We start from the raw sequence: 22062 nt of genomic DNA on the forward strand, positions 1-22062 counted from the left end.
CCTCAGCGTCCCGATGCTTCCTGGCCTCTCCCTCACCCTGTCCCAGCCGTAGCAGCCAGCTGGCAGCCCCTCGGGGAGGAGGTTGGTGTCCTGCAGATGTGCCACGCAGTCTCCAGGACCAGGTGAGGGGGACGGTGGGAGCCGGTGTCCAACGGGCCAGCAGTGGGGGTGCCTCGGAGGAGCTCCTCCAGCCCCAGGCGCCCTGGTCACTGGGTCACCGCATGGAACACGAGGGTCCGCAGGGCAGGGGTGCCAGACGCATCCTTGTCGCGCAGCAGAGATCCTTGCTCGGCCCCCACGTCATCAGACCCGCCTCCCATGGGGGCCTGGCCTGTGCAGCCCCCTGTGAGTCAGACACCACCTGTGGGGCCAGACCCCTAGGAAGACCACCAGCTCCCCCTCACAGAGTCTTCAGCCTCTCCTGTGGCCCAGGGACTTGGGGGAGGTCAGTTCCAGTGGGGCTCACCCCTCCCATTGGTCACCCTATTCCCAGCTGCCCTGTGGGGCTGGGTGTGGTTCGTGGGCTGGGATCAGGGTCAGCTCCATGTCTGGTTCTGCTCGGTACCCCTCCCAGGCTGTCTGTCCCCAGAGCTGCAGGCCTGCCCAGTCCGGGACCTGAGGTGACGTCCAGGTCAGGACCACCCGTCCCCATCAGGGCTGCTTGTGAATCTGTCTGCAGAACGAGCCCACGTTGTCTCCATGGGAAAAGGCGAGCAGCTTTGAAATAGCTGGATCGTTCATTTTTCATGTTAGTCATATTTCGGTGCCGTGAGGACCTCAGAGCAGTGGGCCTCCCTCGCCCGCCCAGGGTGCTGTCGAACTAGCTGATGCCCGCACCACTGGCAGTGCTGGCAGATCCCAGAAGAAGAGGCCAGGCGGGCCGCTGGGAGCACTTCCTCCAGAGGGAATTACCGAGCCTGTGATGACTGCGCCCGCTCCACACCCTGGGCTTGCGGCTTACACACAAAACCAAGCGTCAGCATGCAGGCTCGCTGACAAAACGCCACTGCCCTTTACCACCCCGACAGCAGACGGGGCCACGGCACCTCCGGACCCACTCGGTCCCCGGTGTCTGTGGACCCTCTGAGCCTGGTGGACCCGGGCCAGGCAGTGACCGTGGCTGCACGGACACGGCCTCTTCCGGTTAGAGGTTTCTGCTCCCAAGTCGCTTAACGGAAGCTCCCACTTCAGGCCACAGACCCTGTCCCCGGCTGTCTGTCCGTTAGCTACTCGGGAGAATGAAAATTCTGCATCTGCTTTCCATGTACCCACCCACCCAAACTTACCCGCCCGTGATAACCTGGCACACTGTTCGCAGGAATCTTCCAAGCTGGCTTCCATTCAAGTCTTGGCTTTCACATTGTGGGGGGGCTGGGGTCACATACCGCTATTTAACAGTGGCCCAGAGGTTCCTGTACCCAGTGAATTTAAAAAAGCAGCCAGCAGGCAGCCCCCGGACACTCATGCATGGAGCAGGCTCAGTGCCATGAGGCGGACATAGCGGGACAGGGTGAAGCTGCTGGGAAGGCAAGCAGGTGGCCTGGGCACCTCCCTGCAGTGCAGGGGCACACACCTAAATGGGCTCCTGTCAGGATCTTGGGAGCTGGGCCTCGAAGGAGCGCCAGGATCAGAGCACGGCTGCTGGAGTGCCTGGCCTCTTCCCTGCAGCGGCGGGCTGTGTCTCTGCCCACCTGGCCTCCATGGAGCCAAGGCAGGAATAGCTCAGGTGTGCCCAGGCCATAAGCCCCCACACTCCCACATTCAACCCAGCTTGCGCACTCAGAGACCCACCCCCCCGGGACCTCAAGTTTCACTGATGGTTGCTGAGAGTTGAGGCTTGAGGGTCAGAGCCAAAACGGATACGTTTTCCAAAAGAAATCATGTAAAGAATTTGGTCGCTCCATTCTCCACCCACCCCTGAGCACGGTTAGTTTATCAGCGCAGAAGACATAGGGAGCATGGCACAAGTTGGTAAAGGATGGGGTGGGCTGAGGGTCCCCCTTCCAGCCCAGGGTGAATGGGGTCCCCAGAGGGGAGTCTCCCCCACCCTTTGTCAGAAGTGAAAATCTTTCCTTCCAGTCTCTGTCCAGTCATGTCCATCACAGACCAGACACATCTGAGCGGGCATTCTTTTTTTAATTGAAGTATAGTCAGTTACAGTGTGTCAAGTTCTGGTGCACAGCACAATGTCCTAGTCATGCAAATACACACATATATTTATTTTTATATTCTTTTCCATTAAGAGTTATTACAAGATACTGAATATAGTTCCTTGTGCTCTACAGGAGAAATTTGTTTTTTATCTATTTTTGTATCTAATGGTTAACATTTGCAAATCTCAAACTCCCAAATTTATCCCTTCCCACCCCACTTCCCCTGGTAACCATAAGACTATTTACTATATCTGCAAGTCTGTTTCTGTTTTGTAGATGAGTTCATTGGTGTCCTCTTTCTTCTTTCCTTTTAAGATTCCACATATGAGTGATATATGGTATTTTTCTTTCTCTTTCTGGCTTCTCTTAGAATGGCAATCTCTAGGTCCGTCTATGTTGCTGCAAATGGCATTATTTTATTCTTCTTTATGGCTGAGTCATACCCTATTGTATAAATACACCAACGGCTTCTTTATCTGTCGATGGGGACATGTAGGCTGTTTCCATGTCTTGGCTGTTGTAATAAGTAGTGCTGCTATAAACATTGGGGTGCAGGTGTCTTTCTGAATTCAGGTTCTCTCTGGATATATGCCCAGGAGTGGGGCTGCTGGGTCATATGATAAGTCTATTTCTAGTCTTTTGAGGAATCTCCATACTGTTTTCCACAGTGGGTGTACCAAACAGCATTCCCACCAGCAGTGTAGGAGGGTTCCCTTTTCTCCACAGCCTCTCCAGCATTTGCCATTTGTGGACTTTTTATAATGGCCATTCTGACTGGTGTGAGGTGATACCTCATTGTAGTTTTGATTTGCATTTCTCTGAGAATTAGTGATACTGAGCATTTTTTTCATGTGTCTATTGGCCATTTGTATGTCTTCATTGGAAAATTGCTTGTTTAGGACTCCTGCCCATTTTTGATTTGGGCTGGGTTTTTTTTTGTTATTAAGTTGTACGACCTGTTTATACATTCTGGAAATTAACCTTTGTCAGTCACATCATTTGCAAATACTTTCTCCATTCCATAGGTTGTCGTTTTTTTGCTTACGGTTTCCTTTGCTGTGCAAAAGCTTGTAAGTTTAATGAGGTCCCATTTTAAAATTTTTGGTTTAATTTCTATTGCCTGGGTTGACTGCCCTAGGAGAACACTGCTGAGATTTATGTAGGATAATGTTTTGCCTATGTTTTCTTCTAAGAGGTTTACAGTGTCTTGTTGTATATTTAAGTCTGTAAGCCATTTTGAGTTTATTTTTGTGTGTGGTGTGAGGGAGTGCTCTAGCTTCACTGGTTTACATGCTGCCGTCCAGTCTTCCCAACATGACTTGCCGAAGAGACTGTCTCTTGTCCACTGTATGTTCTTGCCTCCTTCGTCAAAGTTTAATTGACCGTAAGTCTGTAGGTTCATTTCTGGGCTCTCTGTTCTGTTCCATTGGTCCATATGTCTGTTTTTATGCCAGTACCACACTGTTCTGATGACTGTAGCTCTGTAGTGTTGTCTGAAGTCTGGGAGGGTTATTCCTCCAGCTCCATTCTTTTTCTTCAGTAATGCTTTGGCAATTCTGGGTCTTTCGTGGTTCCATATAAATTTTAGGATTATTTGTTCTAGCTCTGTGAAACATGTCCTGGGTGATTTGATAGGGATCGCATTAAATCTGTAGATTGCCTTGGGCAGTGTGGCCATTTTAATGATACTGATTCTTCCAAGAGCATGGGACATCTTTCCATTTCTTTAAGTCTTCTTTAATTTCCTTAGTCAGTGTTTTGTAGTTCTCTGTGTATAAGTCTTTCACCTCCTTGGTCAGATTTATTTCTAAGTCTTTTATTGTTTTGGATGCAATTTTAAAAGGGATTACTTATTTACTTTTTCTGACATTTCATTGCTAGTGTAAAGAAATGCAACTGATTTCTGTAGGTTAATCTTGTATCCTGCTACCTTGCCGAGTTCTCTTATCAGCTCTCGTGGCTTCTGTGTGGCACGTTTGCAATTTTCTATATATAGTGTCATATCATCCACTGAGGGTGAGGCACTATTTTTCTCTGGGATTTTCTCACCACTTGCGATTAAGAGGTTCCCTCCCCAAGCTCAGGGTCCCCCCGCACGTGCTGCACGAGGTGGGCCAGGACCCCAGAGCAAGCAGGGAGCTCTTGCTGCCTGCAGTGCTAAGTCACATGCCTGGGTCTCTGGTCCAGGGATCTCACACCTCTGCCAGCATCCCTGAGACAGTAATGGGCCGATGGACTGTGGGACTTGGGGTGGGGTCCCAGCCCTGCCAGCTGTCTTCCAGGGCGTCTGTGCGGGTGTCCTCTCTCACCCCGCCTTTGCAACAGTGCCAGCCTGTTTCATGTAGCAATGTCCCTTAGAAGTCTGTCCCCATAGGGAAGCTCTCTGCCCGTCCAGCTCACAGAAGCCCAATACCAGACGCACACGCTGTGCTTCGCCCAGTCCCCCAGGGATGGGCCACAGCGAGTCAGTTGCATCATTCCACCCGCAGACACTTGCAGCAAACTGCCTCGCATACATCATCCTACACTTGCGCACACGCGGGGCGGGATGAGCTCTCAGATGCCGTGATCGGACATTGCCGCGTTATGCTTCCGGTGTGTGCCAGCCACGCCCACTCCCGCCGGCCACTGTGAGCGCAGCGGTTTCCCCACAGCCCTTCCAACTGCACACTGATCAACCTTTGGACATTTGCCAATCTGATAGACAAAGAATTACATCTCACTGTATTTTTATATGATTATATTTATTTCTTCAGTGAGACAACACTTTTCCAGATATTTAAGAACCATTTGTGTTATCTGTGAACTGTTTTTACCTGGCCTTTTTCCATTATCCTACCGAGGAATTTATTTTTCTAGAAGTTCTTTATATGTTAGGGAAATGGTGCTTTGTTTCTGATACAAATTATAATTTCCCTCAGTTTTTAATTGTCTTTCCACTGTCTTTAAGGTGTTTTTCCGTGTAGAAATAGTTTTTCTTCTCATGCATTTGATTTTGATCATCTTTACCAGCTTGGGACTCTGACTTACAATTAGAAAGGTCTTCACCCACTGAATTTATAAAGAGTGCATTTTATGTTCTCTTTTTTTAGGTTTTTTTTTCCAATCAGCCGAAGTTCATAGCTTACATTAGGGTTCCCTCTTGGTGTTGTACCTTCTATAGTTTGCACAAATGTATGATGACATGAATCCACTATTCCAGTGTCACGCAGAGTAGCGTCACTGCCCTGAAACCCTCTGTGCTCCACCTGCTCCCCCCTCCCCCCGGCAGCCACTCGTCTTCCTGTCTCTGTAGCTGTGCCTTTTCTAGATGCCACGGAGTTGGAATCACAGTGTGTAATTGGCTTCTTGCACTTAGGCATGTGCATTTAAGTCTGTCGTGTGTGTAAACAAAGCGCTGACTTCTCTGCACCAAGCCGGTGCCCCTCCTTACCCGGCACACTTAGAGTGGCTCCTGGGAGCTTCCCACGTACAACCACACATGTTCAAATGGCAACCATGGTACCCGCTCCCTTCCAACTGTTGTCCTTCTGATTTCTCTCTTGCTGTGTTGGCTGAGAGCTTCGGTGGACGTTACACAGCGGAGCTACAGAGGCAGCATTCTTGTTGTGTTCCTGAGTCAGAAATCCCTCAGTGTTTCCATCAAGCCTGACGCTGGAGGGTGTGTGTGTGTGTGTGTGTGTGTGTGTGAGATCACACTGGGGAGACCCTATTCTATTGAGTTTTTATCAAAAGCAGTTGTTGGGTTATATCAGATGGCCTCTCAGTGTCTTTGGTTATAACCGTGTTTTTGTATTGCATTTTAATTTTTTGAGATAATCCATGTTTGCATATCTGGAATAAACCCACATTACAGTAATTACTGTGTTGCCCTGTTTCTCTGATGCCTGGGTAGTATTTTATTCATAATTTTGTATGGGTCCTCTGTAGTTCTCTGTGTGACATAGTCAGGTGGGTAGACTGGTAACATGGGCGTCTCCTCATAAAAACCACTGGACGTTTCCTCATCTTTACGGTGCCCAGGAACTCATTAAATAGCCTTGAAGTCGTCTGCTGCTTAAAAGCCGGGAGACTCGTCCCCCAGAACCAACTGGGCTCGGGGATTTGGCGGGGAGGAGCTCTTTGATCACTTTTTTTGTCTATTCCGTGGGACCGCTATGGTGTGTTTCTAGGACCATCTCCCACGTTGTCCTACGGGGAAACAGCGTGCTCTCGTTACCCATTTTATCAGGAAGGAGGTGACCAGTAACCACCGTGCATACTTGGGGTCCACCCCGAAAGGCTGGTGAGCAGACCTCTGTCCTGAATTCGCATCCTGCTTGCTGGTCTCGGGGCAGCGGCTTGTCCCCACTTCTCCCCCCAGCACCCACATCCTCATCTCGCAAAGCAAGAGCCAGCGTGTGTGGGGACAGGAGGAGTGGCGTCTTTGGGCTTAGAACCAAGTTCTCGGGGTAGGAAGTTTCACTTCAGAGCAGCAGGCTCGTATAAAGAACTGACCACACGCCTAGCACCATGTGGCCTTTGGGAAGCAACTTTTATTAAAAACAGAAGCTGCACTCTCGCCTGCCTGGGGTCTGCATCCCACCTCATCAGAGAAATGACCCGGATGCAGACTTGTTGGAGAAACTGGCTATGAAACTGTCAGGAACAGACAGAACACACGCAGCCCGGAGTCCAGCACTGGGAACAAGCAGCCGCAGCAGGTAAATGCGCCAGCAGCATCCTCGGAGGTCCCGGCTCAGACTGTCACCAGCTCAGGGTGCCGCCCAGACCTCTCCTGGTGCCCTTCCTGGAATAGTTTGTGGAAATTCTGGCTCCTGCCCTCGAGCGGGGAGAAAAATGCAGCTCCCCTCACTGACCTGTGAGGTCGGCAGAAAGGAGGCCCCCAAGCACGGCGGCCCATGAGACATTCACAGAAACCCAGCGTCCGGCCTTCTCGTTTGTCGTCCTTTCTTTCCAGAACATCCTTTCTGTTGACAAGGTGCCTCTGACTGCTGTCTCATGTGAAGGAGACACCAGCTCCTGCCTTGGAGTCAGGCCTATCGGGAGAGAAGGGAACTGAGGCCAAGACAGGCAGGAGGGGGTCTCTACACCACAGCGAACATCACCCCGCTTCCATGGCCAGGAACCTGGGCTCAGAGTCAGAAAATGGCCTGTTCGTGAGTCTGACCTCGGGACCGACTGCTCTTAAACAAAGAGCACGTGTGACACTAACGACAGCAGGGGTGCACCTGCGGCTGGTCCTCCCCGAGCGGGTCCGAGCCACGGCCACACCAGACAGATGGACGGAAGCCTCGCTGCTAGTTCTCACCACGGACCCATGAGGTTGCCAGGAAACAGCTGTGCACAGCCCTGGGCGAGCCCAGGAGGGGAGGGGACACGGTGGGGCTGCCCTCCTTTGCCCCTGTGGGGCCGTAAGGGGTCTCAGGACGGAAGGTGCTAGGTGGAACGGGAGGCGTCACTCCCTCGCACCTGCCCTGCGGAAAGTCTGCGCGTCGAGTCAGAAAACTCGCAGGGCTTCCTGCAACCGCTGCCTTGCAACGTCGCGCACTGTTCTTGGGGGTGAGGCTGAGTGTCTGGAGCTCTAGAGACGAGGCCAGGGCCCTGGGCAGCTCCCGCCAGGGCCCCGCACCCTGGGCAGCAGCTGTGAGGTGCGGTCTGGAGACGGACGCGCTGGGCCAGGCGTCCTGCAGTCTCCCGCCCGGCTGCACGTTCCCAGGAGCCGTGGCATGGGTGGCTGGGTGTGGCGCTTGCTCCTCCAACTCCTCACCGCTGGGCTCGCCCCCCAGAGGCAGGGCTGTGCTGCTTCGGGGGAGAGCCGCCGAGGCAAGGGGCCGGTTCTCACAGGCGCCCCTGCTGTCCTGGGCACAGCGCCTTCCTAGTGGAGGAAGGGCTGTCAGCCCCCATCAGCGATCTTCCAATTCAGGGGTGACTGGCCGCCCACCACAGGCCGGGGACAGGGTTCCCGGGCTTCGTCTGCGGAGTCAGGTCGGTGGCCGGGAGGGCCCTGCGCTCAGCCCATGGGAGCCGCAGGTGGAAGTCAGTGGCCAGGCCTCCTCCCGCCATGGGCCGGGCTTGTTTGGGGGCAAGTCCCACCCTGTCTGGGTCACACACATGGGGAGACGCAGCCCTCGCGCCCATGCCTATCAGACAGAGTTGGTGCTGGAAGGCGCTCGGGGCCCGACCTGCTTTTGAGAAGTGAGCGGCGTCCCACACGACCCCTGGGCAGCACAGCCGAGCAGCGCACTCGGCCTCCCCCAGCACCTGCCCCGTGCACAGGCCTGGCTGCGTGGTGCCCCCGGCGGTGCCCTGGCTGGCGGCAGGGAGGTGAACCCTGGCTCAGGCGAAGCGGAGAGCCCAGGGGGCGGGCAGCGGCAGGTCCTAATGCCTTCTCTGTCCCACAGGCCTGGACGTCAGGCAAGCCCAGGTGGTCGTCCTGTCCTCGGGGACCAAGTGCATCAGTGGCGACCACATCAACGACCAGGGGCTGGTGGTCAACGACTGCCACGCAGAGATCGTGGCCAGGAGGGCGCTGGTCCACTTCCTGTACGCACAGCTGGAGCTGCACCTGAGGTAAGCGGGCCGGGGTGGGGGGCGCCGGGCAGGAGATGCACAGCCACCTGCACGGCTGACAGCCAGGCCCCCGAAAGCCACGTTCTGGTCAGGCGTTGCTTCTGGGCTGGGCCTCGTCCACAGGCCCACGAGTGACTGCAGCAGATGGTCTGCAGGTGCGCACACGTTACACGGGTCACATCCCCCACACGCACAAACACGCATGTCACGGGCCCATCCTAATGAGAAGGGCGCAGGTGCCATAGCCACGGTCACAGCTGCTGTCAGCCTGGGGGCCAGGCATCAGGGCTCAGGGAGCAGCAGGGTCAGTCCAGGGTCGTTGTGCACCCCCTCCGGGCTGGCAGGCAGCTGCCCCACTCTGTGTCCCCACCTGGGGACAGGCCTCTTCTTACAGAGACGCTTGTCCCATCAAGGGGGCTCCACCCTCACAGACACCACACAGGGGCTGGGGCTTCAACACACGAGTCTGGGGTGCACTCTGCCCAGAGCAGGGGGGCCGTGTGGGGTGGCGTCCCCACGACGGCAGCGCCCCGTGAACAAAGGCCAGAGTGCACCCCATGTCAAGGAGGCCGTTCAGGGGGTGAGGGGTCAGCACAGCTGCCCGTGACCAGTGGAGTGTTTCCCGGTTCACCGCCCACACCCTGAGGCAGGGCTGGGCAGAGGGGCGCAGAGATGTCCCCTAGAGGAACAGCCACCGGCTCTGCTTAAACTGCCCACCCCCACCCCCAGGGTTTAAGTGAGGCCGGGGCTCCTCCCTGCATGGCCTCCAGCTGCCAGTCCCAGCACCAGCAAAGGCTGCTGTCCTGGGAGCTGGGCCTGTCCCCCCAAAACAGGCAGGGTCCCCGAGGGAGCCGGGGTGGGTCAGACAGTGATGCAGACTCCTCCCAGCCACATCAGGGGGACCGTGGTTGGTATTTCCTCGTGCATCTGACCACAGAAGTGTGGGAGAGCTTGTGCACCCTCGACTGGCCCCGGCCTGGTCCTGACACTTTCTCAGCCAAGGGACCTTCTTACCAGGCAGGTTTCTGCACAATGGCCGTGGGTCCCTCCCAGGTGCTAGGCTGTGTCTGTTGCCACCCCAGGCCTAGTCCTGGGGCCCCTGGACTCCATGACCCGGACATGCCCCCACTGTGTCCCCATGAACCCCACCCCACCATGAGACCCAGTCCTGCACCTCATCCCAGGCACCACAATGGAGGCGACCGGCGATGGGCTTTCTCCCGGCTTCTTGCCTTCTCCCTCCTGCGTGTCTGCCTGTTAAGGGGGGGCCTGTGATGGAGACCCTGAGCCCTGTGCCCGGATGTCAGATGCCCAGCGCTGTCGGTTCTACTGTCCCCTGGGGGTACCTCCCTCAACAACGTCCCACCTGGGAGCGGACACGCAGGGTGTTTTGCACAGTGGGGCGTCTCCGCCAGAAACACTGTCCCTCCGTGTCCTTCACTGCGGCGTCCGTCAGACCCCCTGCTGTGGCTCTCTGCGGGGGTGGGAAAGTCCAAGGAGTGACACGTGCGGCCTGGGCACGTGCAGCAGCCACGCAGGTGGGGACAGGAGGCGCCGAGCAGGCTCAAGGAAAGCAATGCCTCAGCAATGTGGCTGGCTCTTAGCTGAGCCCAGTGGGTGTTCCCCCCATGGTCCAGGCCAACGAGCACACAGAAAGTGGAAAATGGAGGTAGAATGTATCCAAGTGTGGGAAGGGTTCCTCTTCTAAATACCAACTTCCAGTCAGAGGTATTTCCAAATACCCCCACCTCCACGTGTGTCATGCCGGCTGAGGGGCTGGCATGTGCTGGCACTGTGTGTCGGGCCCCTGCCCTCGGGGGTCCAGGGGGACGAGCCTGGGCCAGGCATTTGCTCCAGGTCCAGGGAGGGGCTGGCAGCAGATGGAGCAGAGGCAGGGAAGCAGAGAGGCTGGTGGGGTGCCTCCAGGGTTTCCTGGGGAGAAAATGTCTGTTTTGCTGCCTCTGTGATCTCAGAATCCATCACCAATGGGGCAGAACGTGTAAAAAGAGCAAGACCGGCAGAAAGGAGCCGCCTGTGACTGGTGGGGACCAGGGCTGGGAGGGGATGCAGCCAGGCTCGCCCAGGGCATGACGGGGCCTCCTCGCCGCCAGGAGGTGGGGGAGCCTGGCCGATGCAGAAGGGAACTGTGCACTGGATTCCTCTCGGGGCTGCGGCTGAGCCCTGTTCCTCAGTCCCTGTCCTCCTGATGCAGAATGTGTGGCTCACAGGGACCACGAGCACACCCTGTGGTCCACAGAATGGGTGTGTTACACACACACAGATTCAGGGTCACACATACAAGGAAGCTGGGCTGGTGAGGGTGGGCCTGATAAGTGGCCGGCGGGGATGGTGCAGACACAGCTGCACCGCCAGCCAGGCGACAAGTTTTCTCACGATGAGAAAACCCGGCACAGGGGTGACGAGGGCAGAGGCTGGGGAGGACAGCTCGGCTCGGGGTGGCATGGCCTCCTGGGCACTGACCGACCTGTCTCACCCCAGCAAGCGGCGGGAGGACGGTGAGCGCTCCATCTTCGTGCGGTCGCAGGAGGGCGGCTACCGGCTGCGGGAGGACACCCAGTTCCACCTGTATGTGAGCACATCCCCCTGCGGAGACGCACGGCTCAACTCGCCCCACGAAATCACCACAGACCGTAAGAGGCCACGTTTCTACCCTTTTTACACAAACGGCCCACCTCCCCTCCCCACTCGGGCTCAGGTCCAGGCTGCGCTCAGACACCGCTGACGGGGCGGGTGGAGAGGGCGGGGTCTCAGCAGCGGGATGAGCTCCTCCAAGACACTGGTCTGAAGTCCCCACAGCCCCAGGAGGGGAGCAGCCAGAGACGTAAAACTGGTCTTGTGGGACCACGCAAAAGTGGGCCGGTGACGCGGGTTGGTACAAGAATTTACTGGAGACAGAGGACAGCAAAGGGGTTTAGTAGTTACACTGCCAGAGGCAGCAATAGCCACACGGGAGACAGGTGCCCGTGTGAGCCCCGAGCGCCAGCTGTTGGGGCCTTTTATAAGGCGGGGTCACAAGGTGCCAGATCGGCTTGTGCAAAGTGTCTGATTGCTGCAGGTGAGGTAAGAGGTTTGGGGTCCGTGAGGGGCAGTGGGGTTTAGTCTCTGGTGAGGTGGGCTGAGCTGCTGTGAGATGAGGCGTTGCCTGTGGCTATGAGTCTGTCAGGGCGAACGCGTCCAGTAACAAACATACTGTACCTATTGAGGTCGCAGGCAGACCTCTGAGAGCCCAGGGATGGGGGTCGCTGGACTTGGAAGGACGTCGGTTGGCCCCACCATAGGTGCTGGGATGGCCAGGCACCCTGGCCCCCGCAGGTAAGGCAGCCACTGTGTCCAGGACGGAGGGCAAATCTGAGCGGAACACAAACCAGGATCACATGGCGTTCGAATGGCATGGGCTCAGGTGCACTGTGTCCACCTCCATCCGCGACACGGGGGAGAATAAAGCGCAGCCTCTTAACTCAGAGGGTGGTGCCCGGCGGGAACTGGCGTCACCCAGAAAGCTGGTGCGAACGCCCGGGCAGGACCTCCCCTCCTGGGATCCCATGAGAGCAGGGGCCCCCGCCCAGGAGGTGACACCGAGTTCCAGTGGGGAGGACGCGCTGGCTCCTCCACGCGGGTCTTGTGATGTTGGTGTCTCCCAGGTACCATCGGGAAGGTCTGTTACTGATGGCACGTGTGTAGTTACACACTCGAGTGCACACATGCACACACTGACGTAGGCCGTGACACCGAGCACCTTATGTGACAAGGGATCTGGTCCCAACTAAGATGCTGAAGAGCCCAAGGCTCCATCTGGCGCTCAGGGGACCTGCAGCAGATGACAGCCACCGAAGCGCGTTTGGGCCCTGGTTGCCCCTGGAAGGTGACTGCTCCGGTCACCAAGGAGAGGCGAGAGGAGCACGCCCTGATTGCTGTGATGGCGCCTCCGCCGAAGACAAAGACGCGCCAGGGAGGACCGCTCTTTACAGATCCCGCCTGGACGGAACCTACTGCTCTAACGCTAAGATTGGATGCAGGCCCAGAAAAGTGCCTTCTGCTTGTGCCAACCTTCCTCCAGGCCCCTGGCCTCCCCCTGGGGAGCGGCTGGACGGAAGCCCCTGCAGTGGGGTCCCAGTAACACCCACATCGCTGCCTCAGCCCGGGCTGCCCTGCCCAGCACCGCGGGCTGGGATTTGTGGATGACAGACGGTGGGTGCCCACAGCTCAGGGGGTCGGCAGGTTCTGGGTCGGGGGACAGCCCCTGCTGGTGGGCGGTGCAGACAGTGACTCTCCCTGCATCCTCACCAGGAGGGAGCCCTCTGAGGGCGCCGAGGCGTTGCGCGAAGTGTTCCTTCAGGGCGATGCAGCCTCAGAACAAGAACGTGTGGCGCTGACCTAACTTTTCTGGGGGCACTCATCAGGCTGGACCTGCACGTAGAACTGAGATGGGGCCCGTTGGACACCTACGTGGAATTACCTTTGCGCGTCCTCTCAGAAGTCTCGCGTGGTGAAGACCCAGCCTAGCAGCCCTCAGCCGGGAGGAAACCCCCGCAGAGCAGGCGAGGCCCTGACTCTCAGCCTCCTTTCGGGGGCCGCAGGGAGAGTGAGGCCAGCGGGGCCTCGGTCCCCACTCCGTCCCCGCCCCCCGACCGCGGTCCCTGCCGAGGGGCAGTGAAGGCTCCTCTCTTTCCCGCGTGAGTCTCTGCGCACGGCGCCTGCTGCGGCCTCCCTGGCCCTCAGTTCCAGCCTGCAGAGCTGGTAATCTAGGAGATTACCTTCCCCCGTGCGCCCTGGGGCTCACTTCCAGACTCAGGTGTCTTCACCTCGTGGTGCTTTTCAGAAGCAGCAGGTGCAGGTAGGAGGGGAAAACGCAGCGTTTTGCTCACTTTGTGCTGCTCCGAGCTATTCCGGCCGCTGCCTCTGCCAGCACTTCCTACGGGCCGAGCCGTCCCTGGGATGCAGTGTCAGCCAGGAGTCCTGCGTCACCTCCCCACTGGGTCAGCCGGGACGAGAGAACCCAAAGGCCCCGTCCCTCCTGAAGATGAGGTGAACACTGAACGCTTGTCTGGGGCTTAAACCGCTGTCCTCCACTGTCCTCCACTCTGGCTCGCCCCCCACCCCGTCAGGGCACCCCTGCACCCGTTTCAGAAGCTCTGCTCCCTCGGCGGCCTTCCTCAATGCCATTGTCTCCATCTCGTCTGACTCTCCCCTAAAAATGAAAGTCAGTTGAATAACTTTCTAAAGGGTTCCTACGGCGTCCGTCTCCACGGAGAGCGCTGTAGGCAGATGAGCACCACAGGGAGGGCCCTGGAGGATGGGTCAGAGGAGCGTGTTCTTCTGGGCCCGGGAGTATTTCTGTGTCCACGGCAGGCGGGGTTGCAGTGTCCCACACCATTGTCTCGGGCCCTACAGGTTATGAAGGTCAGTTCCCCGCACTTTCTGGTTGGACTGGCATTTTGTTCTGCTTCACGTGGCATCTTCGACTCCCTCCAGCCTCTCACAGTCAGGCGAGGAGGAGCCAGAGGAGACGGGACTGCAGCACTCAGACCCCAGGGCTGACGGTGCTCGGCAGGGGCGCATGGTGATGGCAGCCCGAGATTTAGCGCCCCTGAAGATAAACACTTCTCAGGAGCATCTTGTGCACCTGGCTCTTCAGGAAAAATTAATCTACCTGAAAACTTGAGGTTAACTCCGAGAAACCAGTTTTTAATCAAGCCAGGCCTCGGCGCTGTCACGGCGCTAACAAGCTGCAAAGTCTGCTTCCTGGAAAGGCAGCTGCACCGGGCACTGGGTGGGGATTCAGAAGAGCTTTACGGCGTGACAGGCAAAGCTCAAGGTCTGGAAAGTGGCATAACAGCTGCAGAGAGAACATCTGGTAATTAATGCGTTCACATCAGAGAGGGAAACGAGTGCCACGTTCCCGAGAAAATATCCCCCCAACAGACGACCTCAGTGCCTAACGTGCAGCAAACGGTGGGAGCTGTTAGCCAAGCTGGCCCCCGCCCTCTCAGTGCACCTGCCGCGGGAGGCTGACATGATAAAGACCCTCCCCAGCAGTGGAAAAGTCAGGTTAAACCAAAGCTGAGCTCACGTGTTTTTGAGTCATGAAATATTTTGTTCAATTTCTCACCATCATTATCATCATCATCATCGTCTCAGTGTCACCATCCCCATCTTCAGAGTCATCACCATCACCGTCATCACCATCAACACTGTCACCTGCATCAGCAAAACCACCACAGTCATCACCAGCATCACCACCACGAGCATCACCATCTGCACCAGCACCACCACCATCACCACCTGATCCCTAATGCCAGGTAACAGCCAAAAAGAGGTTCAGGCTCTCCCTGGGGGAGGGCTGGGCATTCCTAGGCCGTGAGCACCCAGGCTCAGTCTCTCAGCTCAGACTTTCCTTCCATGGGTGACTCAGAGGCCTGTCCAAAGTCGATCTCATCAAGCACGGGGTCGGTACCACAGCCAAAACTCAGGCCTCTCAAAAGTTTACTTTCTCCAAGGAATGCAGCAATTTTCTTCCCAGGAGAAGGCCGTTAGGTACTATGAATACACAGTAAGAGAACTTCAGTTCCTAGAAACCATGATAAACTATACTGGAAGTTACTCTGAGATCTGGAAGAGAAGGTGCCCATATAAACCCAAATGTTAGTCATTATTTGGTGCCTTCAGTGAGGGTAATTGAGGGAGAAATCTGTTTCTACAAATTCTAAATAATTTACATAGAAAAATTTTTTTTACTGAACTATATAGTCAGTTTATAATGTGTTGATTTCTGGTGCACAGCAAAGTGATTCAGTCATACATACACACATTCCTCTTCATATTCTTTTCCATTTTACGTTACTACAAGGTACTGAATATAGCTCCTTGTGCTATTCAGTAGAAACATACTGTTTATCTATTTTATATATATTAGTATCTGCAAATCTCAAGCTCCCAATTTATCCCTTCCCACCCCCTTCCCCCACGGTAACCATAAGTTTGTTTTCTATGTAAGTCTGTTTCTGTTTAGTAAGTTCATTTGTGTTTTTTTTTTAGATTCCACATATAAGTGATATCTGATAATTATCTTTCTCTGTCTTACTTCACTTAGTATGATCATCTCCAGGTCCATCCATGTTGCTGCAAATGGCATTATTTCATTCTTTTTTATGGCTGAGTAGTATTCCAGTGTATAAGTATATCACATCTTTATCCAGTCATCTGTCAGTGGACATTTAGGTGGCTTCCATGTCTTGACCATCGTAAATAGTGCTGCTGTGAACGCTGGGGGTGCATGGAACTTTTGAATTACAGTACATAGACACTTTTTAAAGAAAGCATTTAGGATTCATCCATGTTACCAAGTGCATGTAAATGCTGGTATCACTATGCTATTTTATGTATAATTTTATGCAAAGTAGTTAACAATTTCTATAATATAATCCAGACTAAATGTACACAACTTTTTTAAAGAAAACAGAAGCAGATTTAATCTTCTTCTTGTTCAAGCTAGCTCTTCAAGTAAGTGTGTGTGTGGTGGGGCTCTGGGAAGGCAAGGAGGGAGGTCGGGTGACACGTGCACTAAGGACCCCCAGGGGCTCCCTCACCTGTCAGGGAGCAGCGTGCCTGCCTCACCTAGCCTCTGGGGGCAGCAGGCTCGCTCACGCGTCCTGTCTCACTCAGGCCCCTCAGGCTAAGAGGGGCCATCACTGTCCCCATTTTAGACAAAACAGCTGCACCAGTGGTTTTAACATTTCAAGGCTGTGCAGCTGTAGAGCCAGGCTCACAGACCACCATCCTCCAGGGCCCACCCACCCTGTGTCTGTGTGACCTGAGCACTGGGTGTGGCTTCACGGTTTTCAATGGCTGGAAAGGGTGAAAATGATGTAGACCCCACACGTTAGTCTGCAGCAAAGTGTCACCATCGCAGGCCCTCCACACCCGGCCCTGCTCAGCACCCGGCAGGGGGTAGGGCAGGGCCCCCTGCTGAGACGCCAGCCAGCTGAGCTGGGTGGAAAGGGGCTCTGAGCCGGCTGCAGAAGCCCCCTGCGGGCACTGACCTCCAAAACCCGAGCCCCTGGCCTAACCCTTGACCACGGCAGGTCGTCCCGAGGTGTCTGCGGGTGTGCCCCCTCCCCTCCGCCCCTGCACTGGGGCCCCTCTGCGCCCCTGACCCCCCCGCCCCTTCCCGCGCTCTCGTCCCCTAGTGAGCAGCGGCAAGCCCCTGGCCAGGAAGTTCCGGGGGCACCTGCGCACGAAGATCGAGTCCGGGGAGGGGACGGTGCCGGTGCGCAGCCCGGCCGCAGTGCAGACGTGGGACGGCGTCCTGCTGGGTGAGCAGCTGGTCACCATGTCCTGCACGGACAAGATCGCCAGGTAACGGCCCTCTCTCCCCTGGCGCCAGCGCTGCCCTGTCGGGGGGGAGGGGGCGGCGGACCACCCCATACGGACATGCGCATCTGAGGTCCTCCCGGAGGTGCGGTCAGGTCCTCCCCGCGGGCGGCGGCACCGAGCGGTCAGCGCTGCCCTCGGCCCACGTGCTTGGACACCCCCTCCCCAGGTGCCACTCCGCGGGCGCATGTCCGGACGTGCGTGGAGCATCTCAGCACAGCAAGGGGGAGGGTGTCCACCTGACGGGAGCCTCAGGCCGGGTGGGGGTGGGGCGGGTCATCGCTCAGCCCCTCCCACCACGTGGCCGCCTGCAGCCCCGGACACACGAGGGCTGAGCGCCTTCGGTTCTGCATGCGTCCCCTCACCACCTGTGCCCGGGAAGCAGAGCAGAGCCATCAGAGGGCTTGGCGGGGACCCCCCCACCCCGACCCCGCCTACAGGGGCCTTGCTCTGCGTCTTCCCCGGCTACAGGCAGGTAAAACTTCAGCCCACTGTGAACAGGGATCCGAATTCTCATAGAAAACTCGCAAATGGCTGCAGGACAAATAGGGCCACTTCCATCCCTGGAGTGATGGCTCCTGGCCTAACGAGGCTGAACCAGAGGACCGACGTGTGTATCAGAGGGACCAGCCGTGGTCCTCAGCTGACTTCGTGCTTCAGAGGAAGCACGTCCCTCCTCCGCAGAGCCTCGTCTCTGCGTGAAGTGGGAAGAGCAGCAGGCAGCCTCCGGTGGCACTGGGTTTCCAAAGGAGCTCCAGCTCCCTAGGAGAGCTTGGTCAATTAACACTACAGAACTTACATTTCATTGTCTCAGGGTCTTGACAAAACCTGCGCGATGTGGGGAACTGTTAAAAAGAGCATCACTGATGGACGTCGAAGTCCACCTAAAACACATGGTCCACATCACATCCCTGGCTGAGGAGAATTCCAGACTGCTTTGGAGGGGACGCTGTGATGCCCATGGCTCCAGGCAGGCTAGGAGTTCCCCCGAACCCGCCCGGGAACTGACCCACTCACCTAGTTCTGGTCGCCAGTCTGGCGGCCAGGTGGGTGGTGTGGAGGGAGGGAGCCCACCAGGCAGGAGGGGCCACCTCCTGCCTTCTCTCTGCTCCCTCCCGTCTCCCCCTGATCTGTCCTCCCTGGACAAGCCCAGCATCTTACCTCTCCTCCAGGCCCCTCTGCACTGAAACTGCAGGAACGTCCTCACCCACACCTCCTGCTCCTGCACCGAAGCTCAAAGCTCGAAGCTCGCAGCCTCGGGGTCGCTGGCTCGCAGGGAGTGGCTGATGCGCTGATGGTGAGAGGGGTGGGGAGGGCTGCCAGCAGCTTCCTCCAAGGGCGTGGATGCGTCTGCCCTGATCTAGCCCTGCAGAATGCACTCCAAAGCAGGACGGAGACACTGCTACCATTTTTAGGTGAAAACACATATGTTACGCTATTGATTCAGGACCACAAGCACCTCTAATGTGCATTTCTGTGCAAAGGCTCCGCAGAGCGACTATCTGATGATGGATGTGTTCATCTGTTTCCTGTCCGGTCTAGAAACAAAAATTCAACCAAGGGTTAAGTATTAATTCAAAAGCAAGCACCCTGCGCACACAAATGCACAGGAAGTACGCAGCTCCAGAACTGACACCGCTCCAGGCTCCGCAAGGAGAGCGCGGCCCTAGGATCCGAGGATGTGGAAGTTGCGGTCCCTCTCCGTGGGACACGTGCCATAAATACACCTATACCCCCGGAACCCGCCCCCGGGCAGCTAAACCCACTCGGCTGCGAGAGCTGGTTATTTTCAGGCAATTCTTAAGTCAGTTGTCAAACACAGTCGTTATTAAAAATTAAATTACATAAACTCACAACTAAATAGGTTACATTAAACAAAAACAACAAGTATTCCAAACTAAGCACTTCTGTTTTACCACAACTGTTAAGAACTGCTCCTGAAATCATTCACACCCACCATGTCCGCCTGTGGAGACACCACCAGACATGGGGCCCGCGCATCCCACCACATCAATGCTCGGGGGGCGTGGCCGCTTGGGGTCCACCGCAGGGATGGCCCTCACCCCGGAGAAATGGGCAAGAGCTGAAAACCAGCGTCCTTGCTGTGGACGAGGCACGTCAGGGACAAGATTATCGTCGATGACAGAACGTGGGAGACGCCAGGGCGCGGGCTCCGGGCACGATGCTCCAGCCGCCCCGTCTGACCAGGCGTCCATACACCACGTCTCTGCACCCGGGCCAGCAAACATGAACGACGGCATGACAACCAGAAATCACGAAGGCCAGCGAGCCTTCCGGTGCCCACGCGGACGACTCGTGGAAGGTGAAAACGAGGTCCTTGTCCACACTCCCCAGCTGTCGTCCTCCTCAGGAGTGAGAGCTAATCATTACTCGTGCTGCCCATAATTTTAGGGATGTGTGCATAACCAGCTGTGACTGATTCCTTCTTCTCCCAAACGCAGCTTGGAGCCCACGGCCACATGCCCGTCGGAACTTAGAACCCCCAGTGATAGAGGTGGTTTTGTCAGAGCGGCCTCGGAAGAGAAAGGTCTGACTTCTCATCACCTGCTTTGTGAGATTTTTATGAATTCAAATAAAAATAAGTGAACACACTGCATCTTTAATTAAGGTGGAGAAAGTCCATGCGCTGGAGAAACTTGTCATTCTCTTTGCAAACCCCACTTTGGTGTCAATGAAAGCTGAACTCGGCCAGTTAGAATAACAGTTCTCAGCAACCAACCCGGCTGCATTATTTCCCGGCTGCATTATTTCCCGCCTCCAGCTTGAAAGTATCACTTTTTGGGTCAGTAACACCTGAATAATAATATAAATATAGCCATAACCAGCATTCTCCCGGGCATGGAATTCCATGAGGAATGACTGAGCTCACTTTACAAAGTCACTGGTGAGGGAGGTTTGCAGCAAAACGTGTCACAGAAAGTCTGAAACGCTTCCAGTGGTTTGAAACGAGCCATAAAACATGGGAAGCTTCCTGGAGTCCGTCACGGGGTGACTTTTCACCTTCCCGTGAATGCTACCTACCGTCTCCTCGGCCCTCTCTCTTTTGGGGACTTTCTTCAGCCCTAAAGCACCAGTCGCCTAGTCTGCGGGGCGACGTGGGGGGCGGGGGCGGGGTTTTGGGTGGTCCCGGTTCCGAAGAGGGTGAGAATCTTACCGGAAGGTCGGTGTCAGAACCTTTCTCAGGAGACCTTACACTTCCTAGGAACCACCTGACAGCTAGTTTCTCCCATCTGAGGAGGGCAGCCCCGTGCAGAGACCAGAGAGGCAGCTTTCCTCCCTGTCAGGGGCCTCCCTCACCGTCCTGTGAGCCTAGGGTCACCCACTGCCTGCTTGGCGAGAGCAGCGGGTTCCCGTGACACTCACCACACTCTCAAACACAGACATGGAGTGGCCATGGGTGGGGGGCTCACGGGGACCAGCCCTGAGGCAGTGGGCTGCAGTCCAGCTGTGTGCCCTGACTCAGGATCCGTAACCTGAGTGGCCCCACACTCCTCCATGTGCAGTGCGGGGTCCCCTCCCTCAGGTGGCATCTGTACATGGCCCAGGCCCAGCAGAATGGCCCATGGGACAGGGGACGTCCTGCTCTGTGGGGAACGCGCGAGGCTGGACAGAGGGGACTCAGGCAGGCTTGACTGTGAAGACACACAGAGTCCAGCAGGGCTGTCAAGGACAGGGCGGTGGAGGGTAGCCACACTGGACAATTAGCAGAACTCACCCAGGCCAAGTGGCTGGAAAGGACCTGACCCAGGACCCAAGAGCCTGGACGGGGCCGCACTTGCAGCTAGAAACTCTGCACAGCGTTCTCAGAAGCCCAGCCGTCAAGGCGGCTGTCCCAGGGAAGGGCCACCGCGTTACCTGAAGGTCATTATCGCCAAACACCCTTCAACGGTGTGGGAACCGGGACTCAGGCTGCCAGGCCAGGCCTGCTCCCCCAGGTTGCAAAGCTGACGGACTCGGCGAGCACAGCACGTCCCCAGGTTCCTGAGTGATGTCACATTCAGCAATGTCTGAAGGTGACACCCGGGTGTCACTGTGCTCTGGAGGGTGGAGACGTTTGACCTGCTCCCAAAGCCAGAACACCCAACACGGCGGAGCAGACGTTGGCTGGACACCCCGGTCACGTGGGAGCTCCCTCCCCCAGCGGAAGGACCCCAAAGCCTGACGCAGGGACACGCCAGCTACACTGTCTCTCCCTTAACACAGTTTTGATGTTGACACAACAGAAACAAAACCTGATTTCTTTGGCTTGGAACAGTCACTGGATTTCCCAGGGAAATTCTTGGGCCGCGAAAGTGTTTTGAAAGTTAGATTTTTGGCTGAAAAGAAATTTTACTTAAAAGCTTAGAGCAAAATGCCATCTTGCAGATAAACGCTGGTTCAGATCTCCAGGTGGAAGGCCCAAGCCCTCGGGGGAGGGCCACTCATGCCAAAACCAGAACCAAGCTGCAGCCTCTGCATCTCCATGGCCACCATGATCCTAAGTCCACCAGAGGACGGACTTCTTGTGCGTCCAGGTGATTGGGAAGGTGTGATGGGACTGTCTGATCATACCTGCCGCTGGGAATCAGCCGCGGGGCGTGGCATCTCGCCTTAGAAGGTCTTCCCATTAAGACACGAAACACGGCAGAGAAACAGTAGGAGATGTGGAACATGGGAAAGACAGCCAGCAGGTGCCCAGGGAGGACAGCAGGGGCCTGGGGCTGTCTGCGCCCCTCTTTCCCCCAGACGCACGCTCTGCCTGTGGTCAGACCCTGCTGCTCAGAGCAGTTTCCCTGCCGTCTGTTACCGAACGCCGTCACCATGGCCCAGTTTAAAGCAAGTGCACTCTAACGCGGGGCAGCACTGTGGGGACACTTCCCGCCACCGGGCACCTGGGCGTTTCCAGGTGACTGCTCTGTGAGTCACGGTCCCTGTGACACCTTTG

At 56.3% G+C, this 22062-nt stretch overlaps 1 protein-coding gene across 14 annotated transcripts in view; it reads left to right on the plus strand.

Annotated features, from left to right (window-relative positions):
• Positions 1 to 22062, plus strand: part of ADARB2 (adenosine deaminase RNA specific B2 (inactive)) — a 420003-nt gene that overhangs the window by 381248 nt on the left and 16693 nt on the right. For 9 of the 14 annotated variants that reach the window (XM_072955161.1, XM_072955160.1, XM_072955158.1 and 6 more), the window contains 3 exons: positions 8558 to 8726; positions 11226 to 11377; positions 16934 to 17102. In XM_072955161.1, coding sequence (XP_072811262.1) covers positions 8558 to 8726; positions 11226 to 11377; positions 16934 to 17102 — 490 coding nt within the window. Of the gene's footprint in view, positions 1 to 8557; positions 8727 to 11225; positions 11378 to 16933; positions 17103 to 17931; positions 18088 to 18289; positions 20161 to 22062 lie in introns of those variants that run through there. The other 5 variants (XR_012067232.1, XM_072955168.1, XM_072955169.1 and 2 more) reach the window with 5 other exon arrangements.

This window comes from Vicugna pacos, chromosome 35 (assembly GCF_048564905.1).
Source record: "Vicugna pacos chromosome 35, VicPac4, whole genome shotgun sequence".
NCBI lineage: Eukaryota > Metazoa > Chordata > Mammalia > Artiodactyla > Camelidae > Vicugna > Vicugna pacos.